This window comes from Urocampus carinirostris, chromosome 1 (assembly GCF_059441175.1).
Source record: "Urocampus carinirostris isolate Australia breed hairy pipefish chromosome 1, RoL_Ucar_1.0, whole genome shotgun sequence".
NCBI classification, from domain to species: Eukaryota; Metazoa; Chordata; class Actinopteri; order Syngnathiformes; family Syngnathidae; genus Urocampus; species Urocampus carinirostris.
The window spans coordinates 75937151-75951345 of NC_142349.1; the positions used below are offsets into that span (position 1 = coordinate 75937151).

General features: G+C 42.8%; 3 protein-coding genes and 1 pseudogene across 6 annotated transcripts in view; 2 read left to right on the forward strand and 2 right to left on the reverse strand.

Moving 5' to 3' along the window:
* LOC148376977 (uncharacterized) overlaps positions 1 to 14195 on the reverse strand; it is a 141748-nt gene that overhangs the window by 109139 nt on the left and 18414 nt on the right. The gene's annotated exons all lie outside the window — the stretch shown is intronic.
* The window catches only part of LOC148376980 (uncharacterized), a 126192-nt pseudogene that overhangs the window by 93642 nt on the left and 18355 nt on the right, over positions 1 to 14195 (reverse strand). The gene's annotated exons all lie outside the window — the stretch shown is intronic.
* The window catches only part of LOC148376985 (uncharacterized), an 88217-nt gene that overhangs the window by 24819 nt on the left and 49203 nt on the right, over positions 1 to 14195 (forward strand). The window lies entirely within an intron of this gene.
* On the forward strand, positions 7258 to 11880 carry LOC148376987 (uncharacterized). Its single transcript, XM_088351956.1, has 2 exons — positions 7258 to 7480; positions 10280 to 11880. The coding sequence occupies exons 1-2, from the start codon at positions 7372 to 7374 to the stop codon at positions 11488 to 11490; spliced, it is 1320 nt and encodes a 439-aa protein (XP_088208082.1). The 5' UTR covers positions 7258 to 7371; the 3' UTR covers positions 11491 to 11880.

Below are 14195 nucleotides of genomic sequence, written 5' to 3' on the forward strand. Positions count from 1 at the left end.
TATATGCACCCGTGCCAATCAGAAGCCCTGGATGACTGCTGAGATACGCAAATAACTAAAAGTACGGAACCTTGTAATGAAATGAAATGATCTGCATTTATATAGCGCTTTTCAAGTCAATGACTTCCCAAAGCGCTTTACATTGTGCTTCACATTTCCCAATAGCGGCCGTGATCTGTGCAGCCATGTAAGGCGCTAACCTGCTTATTGGGGGTATTGGGGTTTCAGTGTCTTACCCAAGGACACTTCGGCATGTAACACGGACAAGCCGGGATTCGAACTGGGATCCCTTAATCCTAAAACGATCGCGCTACCTCCTGAGGTACTTTAAATCTGGTGACATGGAGGCGCTGAGATCAGCGAGGGCTAACCTGAACCGTGCTATCAGACTAGCAAAGCGAACGTACAGTCAAAAAATCCAGGAACGGTTCCTCAACAAAACCAACACCAGGGATATGTGGAAAGGCATTCAGGCCATTACCAAATACAAGGCAACCACCGCCCCAGTGCAGGACACTAGCATGGACTTTCTGAATGACCTCAACAAATTCTTTGGAAGGTTCGAGGCACAAAACGGCACCACTGCAGCGAAAGCGGTTCCAAATCAGGACGAAAGAGCACTCCACCTGGACTCATCTGACGTGAGGAAGACCCTGAGAAGGGTCAACACAAGGAAGGCTCCAGGCCCGGAAAACATTCCGGGGCGGGTACTTAGGGAGTGCGCCGATCAGCTGGCTTGTGTACTAACAGACATTTTCAACACCTCGCTAGACCAAGCCAAAGTACCATCATGCTTCAAATTTGCCAACATCATCCCAGTGCCAAAGAAACCCCAGATCTTATCATTCAACGATTACCGGCCCGTTGCACTGACTCCTATCATAATGAAGTGCTTTGAGAGACTGGTTAAAGAGCACATCACCTCCAGTCTCCCCTCCTCATTCGACCCCTTTCAGTTTGCCTACAGGACAAACCGCTCCACCAGGGATGCCATCTCCTCTGCGCTTCACCTGAGCCTGACACATCTAGAGGAGAAGAACACCCATGTGCGGATGCTGTTCCTGGACTTCAGTTCAGCATTCAACACCATCATCCCACAACATCTGGTAGACAAAATGAGACTCCTGGGTTTCAACACCCCCCTGCGGAACTGGCTGCTGGACTTCCTCTGTGACAGACCCCAATCAGTGCGGATAGGTCAGAACAGTTCAGATGTCATCTACCTCAGCACGGGCTCCCCCCAAGGCTGCGTCCTAAGCCCCTTGCTGTTCACCTTGATGACACACGACTGCGTCCCTAGGTCCGCCACAAACCACATCGTGAAGTATGCTGACGACACAACAGTGGTGGGCCTCATCAGGGATGACAACGACCTAGCCTACAGAGAGGAGGTGGAGCAGTTGGTGGGCTGGTGCAGGGACAACAGCCTGGTCCTGAATGTTGACAAAACTAAAGAGATCATTGTCGACTTTAGGAAAAACCAGCCCAACCATGCCCCACTTTGCATCAACAACAAGGCTGTGGAGGTGGTCAGCAGTATCAAGTTCCTAGGGGTGCACATCACAAACAAACTCACCTGGTCCGTGAACACTGCATCACTGGTTAAGAGGGCACAGCAGCGCCTGTACTTCCTGCGGAGGATGAGGAGAGCCCACCTGCCCCCACCCTCCCTCATCACATTCTACAGGGGCACCATAGAGAGTATCCTGACCAGCTGTATCTCTGTGTGGTGTGGAGGCTGCAGCGCTACCGACTGGGGTAGTGTGAGGAGGGTAACGAGGACAGCAGAGAAAATAATCGGGACTACACTTCCCTCCATTCAGGACATTGGCCAGAAGCGCTGCCTATCCCATGCTAAGAACATTACCGGGGACCCCTCTCACCCCCATCATGGACTGTTCACTCTGCTAGCCTCTGGGAAGAGGTTCTGCAGTGTGCGGTGCAAGACCACCAGGCTCCGCAATAGTCTAGTCCCCCTGGCCATTAGACTGTTAAATGGTCAATCTAACATATAGTTAACTTAAATCTAAACGGCTGCTAATCTGACTTTTGCACTACTGGCAGTTTTTTATAGCTTGCCACTCATTGCACATTGCTCTCTGCACTATGGTAATTACAGCGTTATTGTTACAGTGTTAATGTTACTGTGTACCTGACTTGTTAACCTGACTGCCCATTTTGCACATCTGGTTAGCTACTCTTCTTGCACTATCGGCACTATGGTAAAATACTATACGTAGCCAAAATACAATACAACTTTATTTATATCTGTACATTCAAGGAAACTGTGGGGGTCAGATGCATCGACATTTCGTTCTGTATACACGTGTACTAGAATGACAATAAAGTAGATCTGAATCTGAATCTGAATCTGAAGGGTAGCATTAAACTCATTCATGAGTGAGTCGATAGAGCCTTTGTATGAAGGAAAGGACGCAAATGCTCCTGAAAGAAGATCGGAGAGCTCAGAAACTGTGTCAGTGCTTATATTGCGTCCGCTAAATCCTTCAGCTTTTTTAGTACTACATTTAGCTAGCACCTCGAATGTAACTAAATAATGATCCGAGATAACGGTAATACACGGTAACACCGTCATGTTTGAGATTAAAACTCCTCGAGTCAGAACCGAATATAGCGTGTTTCCATCTTAATGAGTTGGCAAATCAACCAGTTGATTAAAACCAAATGCATCAATTAGAGACCGAAACGCAACAGTAAGTGAACTAAGTGGGGAGTTCATAAGAATGTTAAAGTCCCCCATAATTATAATTTTGTCTGCATAGGTTACTAGTTTAGACAAAAGTTCAGCGAATTGGTCCAAGAAAGCTGTGTATGGCCCTGGTGCGCGATAAATAGTTACTACATAAATTGACAATGGAGAGGACCGCACAACAAGAGCCTTGAACGCCTTGTAATTATTAGAGGTACGAGGAGTGAATTTGATTGTTTTTTCAGAAATTAGCGCGACACCGCCACCCTTTGTAGAGATCGTCGCAAGATGTCGCCGTTCGGGTGCGTTGGGTTTCAGGCGTTGGTTCACCGGCAAGATGAAGAAAGAATGGTTGAATTGGACACATCTTTGTGTCCTTCTTGCTCCTTCGACTTCGCACGCTTCACACACTTCCCCGCACGACAACCCGGCTTTTGCTTTCTGTCTTCATGACGCCTCCGCCGCTTTGTAAGTAGATAGGCCACCCACGGAGATGCCGGATCCCTTTGTAGCTTGTTCGGGATATCATAGGTGGTATAAAAAGTGCCCGAAAAGTCGAAATTTAGACGCCCACCCAAGTGAATAAGTTCCTCCCGACTCTAAGTCTTATTGGCCACTCATGTGTTCAAAAAGAAAGCAAAAAAGATAAGAGATTGGTAGTAAATAGAAGGTTAGCTGGACAGCAACTAGCCGCAACATCCATACGCGCCGCCATGTTGGATCCAACCAATATGTTGATAAGAGAACCTTAAAGTCACATCTTAAGTGGACTGGGAGCCAGTGCAAGTTGGCCAATACAGGAGTAATATGCTCAAACTTTTTGGTCTTAGTCAAAAGTCTTGCTGCCGCATTCTGAACCAGCTGCAAACTTTTAATGCTAGACATCGGGGGATCAGAAAGCAATACATTACAGTAATCAAGCCGAGAAGTAATAAACACATGAATTAAAACCTCTGCATCTGATTTGGACAGCATCAAACAAATCTTCGCAATATTACGGAGGTGGTAGAAAGTCCCGGTCCGAAGCCTACGATCTGAGAGTGCCGGTCTTCTGATGATCCCAAGAGCAAAGAAGTCTTCTGCTGGTTCGAGAGCGTTCTCCATCCGGGCACCGGTGCTGTGGAATGCTCTTCCCCCTGAGATCCGATCTGCAACCTCAGTGGAAATGTTTAAATCTAACCTTAAAACTCACTTCTACTCTATAGCATATGAATAACCTACTCTTCTCGTCGGCTTCAGAGGAGGGGAATGTATAATTATAGTCTTAAAAATAGTCTGTGTAATATAGTGTAATAACCTGTGAAGCCCTTTGAGACGCTTCGTGATTTAGGGCGTCACAAATAAAAATGACTTGACTTGACTTGACTTATTCTAGTAATATTTTTCACGTGTGACTGAAACGACAGATTAGGATCAAATATAACACCTAGATTTTTGACCGAGTCACTATGGGTGATATTACATTTGTCGAGGTTCAGGGTAGTGTTTGAAAACAACTGACGACAGTGAGCAGGACCAATAATCAGCATTTCAGTTTTTTCTGGGTTAAGGCGTAAAAAATTAAGTGACATCTCAGTAATGTACCGTATTTTCCGCACTATAGGGCGCACCGGGTTATAGGGCGCACCCCCAAAAAATAGTTTTTGGTCCTATATCTTCCATAGATAAGGCGCACCGGATTATAAGGCGCTACAATGGGAACGTCGACAAAACAGTCAGATGATTCAGTCCAACTGATTACCCCCTTAACATTCCCAAAGCTTGCAAAGAAGCAAATACGTGTCGTAGACACGTGCGGATGCGGTGTCCGTACGATGTCACTTAAATGCGTCATTTCAAATATCATTCAGAAGGTTGAAGTCTTGGGTTTCAAGAAATGCCAAACATTTCTATGTTTCTATTTTCTTTTTCACTCGCAACTTTACTGTGCATATGACAATAAACACTTGGAATTGAGTTTAATTCACTCAACTCATCACAGCAACATCGAGATCGTTCTAAAACAAGATACGGGGAAAACATAAAGCCGCATAACTCACCTAAATTCTCACGTTCAATAATGATACGCAATCATGGTCTTCTTACAACCGTTAGTGAAGTAAATCCAGGAGAGTAAATTATTTGCAAATACAGACTGATAAAACATGTTTCTCTATGGTGTACTTTAGCAAGCTTGCTAAACTTGCTACGCCATTGCTAAACTCGGCCAATTGCAAGATTTGTTTTGGTAATCTAGCCTATTGGAGGCTCTGAATAATTTCAGCCAATAGCGATCGATTTAACTGATGATTGACACATCTTTTTCGGCCAATTGCAGGGTTTGGTTTGGCCATCTATCCAATCCGAGGCTCCGAATAACTTCAGCCAATAGTGATCGATTCAAATGATGATTGACACATTGGTTAGCCAATGAAACGCCGGTATATAAATCCCAGCATACACCGCGGACTTGCTACGCCATTGTTAAACTCGGCCGATTGGAGGGTTTGTTTTGGGCATCTAGCCAATCCGAGGCTCCGAATAACTTCAGCCAATAGTGATCGATTCAAATGATGATTGACACATTGGTTAGCCAATGAAACGCCGGTATATAAATCCCAGCATACACCGCGGACTTGCTACGCCATTGTTAAACTCGGCCGATTGGAGGGTTTGTTTTGGCTCCGAATAACTTCAGCCAATAGTGATCGATTCAAATGATGATTGACACATTGGTTAGCCAATGAAACGCCGGTATATAAATCCCAGCATACACCGCGGACATGCTACGCCATTGTTAAACTCGGCCGATTGGAGGGTTTGTTTTGGGCATCTAGCCAATCCGAGGCTCCGAATAACTTCAGCCAATAGTGATCGATTTAAATGATAATTGACACATTGGTTAGCCAATGAAACGCCGGTATATAAATCCCAGCATACACCGCGGACGACTTCGCGCTCGGGGGAGAATCTAGTCGGCGGCTGTTGAGTAAGTTGCGAGACCTTGCGAATTTAATATTGAGCCATATATAAGGCGCACTGTGTTATAAGGCGCATGGTCAGCTTTTGAAAAAAATTAAGACTTTTAGGTGCGCCTTATAGTGCGGAAAATACGGTAATCTAATACAAGGGGAGATTCTTAAGTATATTGTATATATTTGGGACATCAGGAGTGTTCGTCCAATTTAACAGACTACACCGAAAACATATTCACTGACAAAAATCTGACAAAAAGGTTCAAGTGTAACGGGTGTAATAATAACTTTTGTTTTATTGAAATTCCTGCTGAAATATGTGTATAGTTTTTGGTAAGTGTCCTTCAATGATGAGTCCAACAGTGCCACCTGCTGGTATGGGGTAGGCTTTGTTTTGGCTTTTGACATGTGACCGGAAGGCGGGGTTTTGTTGGCAGTCCACAGAGCCAGCTGCCAACGGTAAGACACATCTTTTGGTGCTCCACAAAAAAAGTTAATTTCAAACATGAAAACCACAGCTGACAAATCTCTCAACATGCACAGTAATGTGATTGATGTTGGAAAGCTGTTTAGGTTTATTTTCGTTTTGTTTCTCTTTGACTAAATTATGAATTCCCCTTGTAGAGATCAAAGAGATCAAAGCCAGCAGAAAAGCTAATGTTGTGACTCATCTATTTGCAGATAACTTGCACCCGTTTTTATACTTATTATTGTTTTTATTTCTATTTTCTCATATACATTAAAAAAGGATGATGTTGGTTAAAATTCAGACGAAAGAAAAATATGTTGAATCCATTGTAAACGTTAAAAATCCACTATACAATCTCTTGTTAAAACTATCTTGTTAAAATGTAAAGATGTAAAAATGTATTGTGATATTGTAAAATGTATTTTATGTAAAGTGAAAAGAAAGCTCTTTGATATGCTTTGTTGGCAGTCTTACCAGAGAGAACTGCAATCAGATCAAAGAGATCAAAGCCAGCAGAAAAGCTAATGTTGTGACTCATCCATTTGCAGAAACTGTAATAATAAAAACCTCATCATCCAGTCCAGCGTGAATGTGGATCTTTGGTGGGACACGTACACCGCGGTTACACAAGATCTTTAATATTTTTTGGTGGATGAAAATGATTTCACTCTTGTAGAATTGGACACGAGAAGAACATATCATCCGTGATTTCAATATCAATATTGCAAAATGAGCAGTCTTAAAATTTCCCTCCCTCTTTCTCTTATTTTTATCCCTCTTTTTCTTTCTCTTTAATCTACAAGTCCGGCCCCCGACAGAATGCTTGTTCTATCGTGTGTGTCCCGAGTTGAAATGAGTTTGACACGCCTGATTTAAAGGGAAAAAAACAATTCGCTGTGAGACTGGCTCACAAAAAAAACGCATACAAAGACGTTTGCGCTTTGCATATCGTTTTTTAAAGATTCCATGTCAGAAAACTGTTGCAATGCTCAGTATGCAGTCACAATGAAATGTTTTATAAAAAAATAATAATAATACTGCGTAAAAATGTTTTAAAACTCTTTTGTGAGGCAAAAGTTGTGGAGTTGTAGCTCCGCCCACTTTCTTAGTCCTTCCGGGTCACACTCAGCTTGTTTTGGGCTAGGCGGCGTTCCGCTCCAACTGCGTCAAATATAACTCCATTTAACGGCATATAACTCTGTAAAAGAGTTAATTGTGAGATTTAAAGGTGTCTAAAAATGTGCGAGGGATGGAATGGACGTTTCAAAGAGGAGCTTGAAGAAGAGAACGAGCGAGAAGCGCGACGGCTAACTCAAGTTAGCATTAGCAAGCAGCTACAAGAAGCAGGTTGTTCATTTTAGTTTTCATAACATCTTTATTGTCTTATTTTACACTCCCTAGGTAGATTTCCCTTATGTATACAGTGGCGGTTCTGCATTAAATTTCTCCCTGTGCCAAACCTCCCCTGTAACCCCCCCCCCCCCCCCCCCCCCTTTTTTTTCCCCTAGACCAGGGGTGACAAACTCATTTGAACTCGGGGCCAAACAAATATTCTGTCGGGGCCGGACTAGTAGATTCAAGAGAAAGACCAAGAGAGATAAAAAAGAAGAGAGAGGGCAGGACAAAGAAAGAGAGGGAGAGAGCGTGAGAAACAAAAGATAAAAATCGTGAGAGAGGGGGAAAGGAAAGGGAGAGGAAGAAAGAAATCCAAAGAGAAATAAAAAGACAAGAGGAGAGAAAAGAGAAAAGAAAGCGTAAAGACTAGGAAGAGAGAAAGAGAAAAGGAAGAAATGAAGTTAGAGCAAAATAAGTTTAAAAGACACAGAGAGGGAAAGAGACAAAGAGCAACAAAGGAACAGAAAAAGAAAGACACAGAGAATGAAAGAGACAGAGTGGGAGAAAAGGGGTGGAAAAGAGAGAGAGAAAGAGAGACCGAGAGAGAGAGGAATACAAATACAGTGTCTTTGTTCGAGGCTTTGGCAACATCAAGTGGACATATTTCAACCTGCAGCTTGTTTTTCTCTTGCGCTTCTCCGAGTGTTGTCTCGCGGGCCGGATTCAATCCCTTAGCGGGCCTGATATGGCCCGCGGGCCGCCTGTTTGACACCTGTGCCCTAGACAAATAACGCAATTAAGAGGTGGATATAATTCTCAATTGCACAAACACTCATATAAATGATGGATTTAAACTGTAAATAAGTTATTCTACTGTTGCATACTGTGTTCTATTCTTGCTTAGTGTGTCATTCTCACCTAGTTCAATAGTAGTAATATTGTTGATATGATAACATGATGTTGTAAGTCTAAACAGGTGTTGATACGATAAGATGTTGTTGTGAAAACAGATCTCAAACTGTTTTTTTAGTCACTCCCCCTCCCTTTAGCAGAACAAACGTGTAAATTAGGGCGTTCCTAATACAATAAAAGGCAAGGACGAAATGGACTTTTTCAGAGTGTCCAGTAGACTGTAATAGGCAGCCTATGGTCATCTCTCCTTGCAAGTAAGTCAAATTATCGTCTCTGTGTCCTTTTGTATACAGGTTTTTGTTACAAGTGTTGGGTTGAACCTATCAATTAAAAAATACACTAAATATATATAATGGTAAATCTTATCAAAACATGCTTAAATGATATATATAAATACACTATATTTACAGTAGCTTGCCAAACTATTTGTCCCCCTTGAACTTTGAGCTTTTGCCAGATTTCAGACTTAAAGCATCAAGATATAAAACTAATTTCTTGTGAAACATCAACAAGAAGTGGGACACAATCACGAAGTGGGACACACTTTTTGTATATTTTACACTTTTTTAACAAATAAAAACAAAAAAGTGTGTGTGCAAAAGGATTCCGCCCCATTGCGTTAATACTTTGTAGTGCCACCTTTGGCTGGGATGACAGCTGCAAGTCGCTCGGGGTTTGTCTCTGGCAGTCTTGCGAATGGAGAAACTGATATTTTGGCCCATTCCTCCTTGCAAAACAGCTTGTGGTCAGTGAGGTTGGATGGAAAGTGTTTGTGAACAGCAGTTTTCAGTTCTTTCCACAGATTCTCAATCGGATTGAGGTCTGGACTTTGACTTGGCCATGTTTTTGGTGAACCATTCCGTCGTCGCTTTTGCTTTATGTTTTGGATCATTGTCTTGCTGGAAGACAAATCTCCGTCCCAGTCTCCATCAGGTTTTCTTCCAGAATGGTCCTGTGTTTGGCTCCATGCATCTTCCCATCAATTTGAACCGTCTTCCAGGTCCCTGCTGAAGAAAAGCAGGCCCAAACCATGATGCTACCACTATGTTTGGACGCGTACTAAGGGATGGGCAGGGCACCCGTATGACGCGGCAGGGGTAAACCAGCGAAAACTGTCGGGCCCTGCTGTGGAACAGAAGAGTGTGTTGTGTCACCCTGACCCGGGTGACATGGTTCAAAAATGTTTGTGTGTGTTTTTTGCTAATTTTTGTATTTATTTTTATTATTTTTGTTATTGTATGTGTTTGTCTTCCTGTCGGTCACCCCTCTCGAGGGATACGACCAAGATAGATAGAGAGATTGATATTCATGACGCAGCTGTTAGGAGGTGGAATCCATTTGCTTGGCGTCAAGACCTCATCAAATAATATTCAAACTTGCATTTTAATAAAACCGAAGGGTAAACGAGAAGAAATGATGTTGAAAAGATACTTCCCGGTTGTTCCATGTACAGTATTTGTTTAGTGAGAAATGATGTTTGAATATAAGAGAGCAAGAAAGGAAAGGAAAACCTTTTTCTCAATATTGTAAATATCAGCTAAGAAGAATCGTGGAAGGGAAATATGTTCCATATACAATCGGGATATTTCAAGACAATTTATTTTAGATCAACACTTTCAAGAAATTGTAATCCCGGTTTGACGTAATCATTAGCGATAAGAGATTTTTGAACGTGGAAAATTGCACAGCAGCCTTTCAATAAACATGGAATAAAAGGCTTTTAGGCAAAAGATAAAATAAAAAATACCATATTCCTGTGGCATTTGGTAATTATTTATTATGTATTGTTACTTTTTTTTCAGGAATTCTGGAAGGCACCAATTCTTTTGCTGTAAAAAAAATACATTTTTTGGGTTGAATAGAGATTTGACACGTTCATGTGTGTTTTATGTCCTGCAGAGATCAGCGAAGAGAATCTTCTTCCTTGGCAACAAGAGACAAAGTTGCCTGCCATCAAAAAAGAGGATTCGGAGCCTGAAGACGTCAAAAAGGAGAAAGTCGATTTGGAGCCCGATCGCGTTAAAAAGGAGGAAGATGAGTTTTTAGAGACGGTTTACGTTAAAAAGAAGGAAGAAATTTTTGAGATTGATCTCGTTAAAAAGGAGGAGAACGAGTTCCAGTATTTTGACCTCAGAGAGGAGGGAGATTTGAGAGAGATTGAAGTGACCGGGGTCCGTTTAACCTCCGAAGATCAACATGAAGAGAACAAGGAAAAGGTGTCTCCCGGGACCACAGATGACGAGGACACGTCCGACTCTGCACACAACGATGGCGACAAACCGTCGGAAGGTGATAACGCAAATCACAAATGTCCGCATTGTGAGAAAAGGTTTAGGCGCAAAGATCATCTCAAATATCACATCGCTGTCCACACTGGTGAAAAACCCTTTTCCTGCTCAGTGTGCGGTCAAAAATTTACCCGTAGAGGTACCTTGAAAATCCACACCAGAACTCACACTGGCGAGAAACCTTTTGTATGCTCAGTTTGTGGTCAGAAATTCAGCCACAAAGTAAGTTTGAAAAACCACACTGGAACCCACACCGGTGAAAAACCTTTTTCCTGCTCAATTTGCGGTCAAGAATTCGGCCGCAAAGGAAGTTTGAAAAACCACAGAAGAACGCACACTGGTGAAAAACATTTTGCTTGCTCAGTTTGTGGTCAAAAGTTTACCCAGAAATCAAACTTGACAATCCACTTGAGGACCCACACTGGGGAGAAACCTTTTACATGCTCAATTTGCAGTCAAAAATTCAGCCAAAAAGGACATCTGAAAATCCACGCAAGAACCCACAACGGCGAAAAACCTTTTGCCTGCTCAGTTTGTGGTCAAAGATTCACGCAGAAATCAAACTTAAAAATCCACAAAAGAACCCACATTGGTGAAAAACCTTTTGCCTGCTCAATTTGTGGGAAAAAATTCAGCCAAAAAGGAAATTTGAAAAGCCACACAAGAACCCACAATGGTGAAAAACCTTTTGCTTGCCCGGATTGTGGTCAAAAATTCACCCAAAAAGGAAGTTTGAAAAGCCACGCCAGAACCCACACAGCTGAAAAACCTTTGGTCGGGTCAGTTTGTGGTAATAGAAATTCAGACGTAGAGGAAGCTTAAACATCGAAAATCTGACACTGATGAGAAACTTTTTTTCTTGTTCTGTTTGTGGTCAAACATTCTCTGGTCAGGTTATATTTCAGAGTCACGAGTGTGCTGTTGAGAATACCAGTCATTGCTGTGGTGCAGCTTGTATCTTTCTTAAAGTGATTATATGATATGAAATTATGAATGACATTGATTGACTATAGCTCCTCGGTATGTACAAATATTGACTTATCTTCAATAATTTCGTTTTCTCTTGTAGACACGTGTTTATATATATGTTAGAATTGTCCCTTAAAGGTTAAAACCTGTTTTAGGATGAAGCATACCTGTCAACCTCCAGGGCTCCATGTCCTTACAAACTGTCATATTTTCCCTTACAAAATAAAAAATAATCTTACACCACTTTTATTTCAGAATGATTCATCTGTAAGGGGACACAGGTGGATGGTCTAGCTCCAGCTGGTGTTACACATTTGTTTTATATATTTTTGTTTTTGTTGTTCTAATCTAATCTGCAAAATAGATGGTAAATGTCAGTCTCACACGACACCATTTACTTGTTGCCATTAAGAGTGATTTATTGAACAAATCTCATTAAATCACGTGAGTTCCCGTGAGACTATGTCATCTAGTATCTAGATATACTGGTACTTCACTTTTTCTGCTTTACAAAACAACACCAAAATCCCCAAATATAACATTTTCAGCAACCCTTGTTGCGCCACACTTGAAGGGAAATTCCCAAGCGGCAGACACATGCGCACAGTAGCATCAAACCGCTCGCTTCGTTTGCAACGAAAAAAGACTAATCTCGGTTTAGGACTTCCTCGGGACATCCACTCTGGGGAGAGTGTCTGGCTGAACTGTAGTTCATTGTCTAATTGCTGGCGGTGGAACGACAGCCAACACCACCACATTCGCAGCCACAGGTCTGTCGCCCAGTTTGAAGTCCCAGTAAGAGAGGACCGGCAGACCCCATAGTCCTTCTGTCTGGTGTGGGATTGTAGGTCCCTAATCTCCCTCTGCAAGTCATCTATCCTTGGAGCGAGCTCCTCCAACGCATGAACTAGCTAGTCAGCTGAAGTACAGCTACAGTCTACGGCACCATGAGCTCGTGATTTCAGGGAGATGGTAATACATATATATATATATATATATATATATATATATATATATATGCAATATTACACGTCTACGACTCAGTTTTGACGGCGCACAAAGTCGGCTCGAATTGAAGATTAAGATACGATCGCAGTTTTTTTTTGCTGGATATGCGATCATCCAGACATCAAGCGCTCAGTGCTACGACCACTCGGGAGTGTTTATTAGCCACGGACTGCTATGTCAACAAGACCCAGCGGCCTTAAAAGCAGCGAAACAGAGTGGCAGGACAGCGGCGCGACCGCCGGACGAGGAAGCGAGGTTGTCGGGCCGGGCTAACAGTTAGGCTAAAAGCTAAACCCTGCAAAACGCCTCTCCCATCCATTTTCCTCTCCAACGTTCGCTCTCTGGACAATAAACTGGACCATTTAACAACTGGAAGTGGCACCGAACCGCGAGATGACGAACCGCTGCGCTAAAATTCTGACGAAGACACGGTTAATCTTATCTATCCTGGCTGACGCTCAAAGAAACAGTGCGGGTCAGATGTATCGACATTTCTTTCTGTATACACGTGTACACGAATGACAATAAAGTGAATCTGAATATGCCTCCCCTCATGGCTTGCCTGGCTCTTTCACACCGCCCCGCGATGATCAGCGCCTCCTCCAGCCTGCTCTTGGCATTTAGAGAGCTGGGGCCAGACCAGCAAGAAATGGGCAGAAAGTTTCACCATTCCTGGCCACCCTTTCGTATTCGGAGAATGCTTCGCCCACTAGTCTGGAGAGATCTGCGGCATACACGTCCAAACTCTCACCCGATTGTGTGGCCGTGCATTAATTCAAGTCATTTTTATTTGTATAGACTTTAATCACAAAGAGTCTCAAAAGCTTCACAAGAGCAGTTTACGTTATTCATATGCTATGGAGTAGAAGTGAGTTTTAAGCTTAGATTTAAACATTTCCACTGAGGTTGCAGATCGGATCTCAGGGGGAAAAGCATTCCACAATACCGGTGCCCGGATGGAGAACGCTCTCGAACCAGCGGAACACTTCTTTGCTCTCGGGATCACCAGAAGACCGGCACTCTCAGATCGTAGGCTTCGGACCGGGACATAGGGGCAGATCAGATCTGAAAGATAAGAGGGAGCAAGTCCATGTATGATTTTGTATAATAATAAGAGAATCTTGAAATCACACCTAAGGCTAACTGGGAGCCAATGCAGGTTAGCCAAAATTGGGGTGATGTGATCGGACTTTTTTGTTGTTAAAAGCCTCGCTGCGGCATTTTGTACAGCCTGAAGACTCTTGAGTCTGGTCATCGGAAGACCGGAGGGTAGTGCATTACAGTAATTGAGACGAGAGGTAACAAACGCGTGAATTATAATCTCCGGATCCGACTGAGCCAGTATAGGACGTATTCTAGCAATGTCACGAAGATGGAAGAAAGCGGTTCTAGTCATTTTCTTCACATGTGTTTGAAAGGACAGATCAAATATGACACCTACATTTTTTTACTGAGTCACACTGTGTTATGTGACATTTGTCAATGTTCACAGCCGTTTTAGAGAATAAGTCCCGGCATTTAGATGGACCAATAACTAACATTTCGGTCTT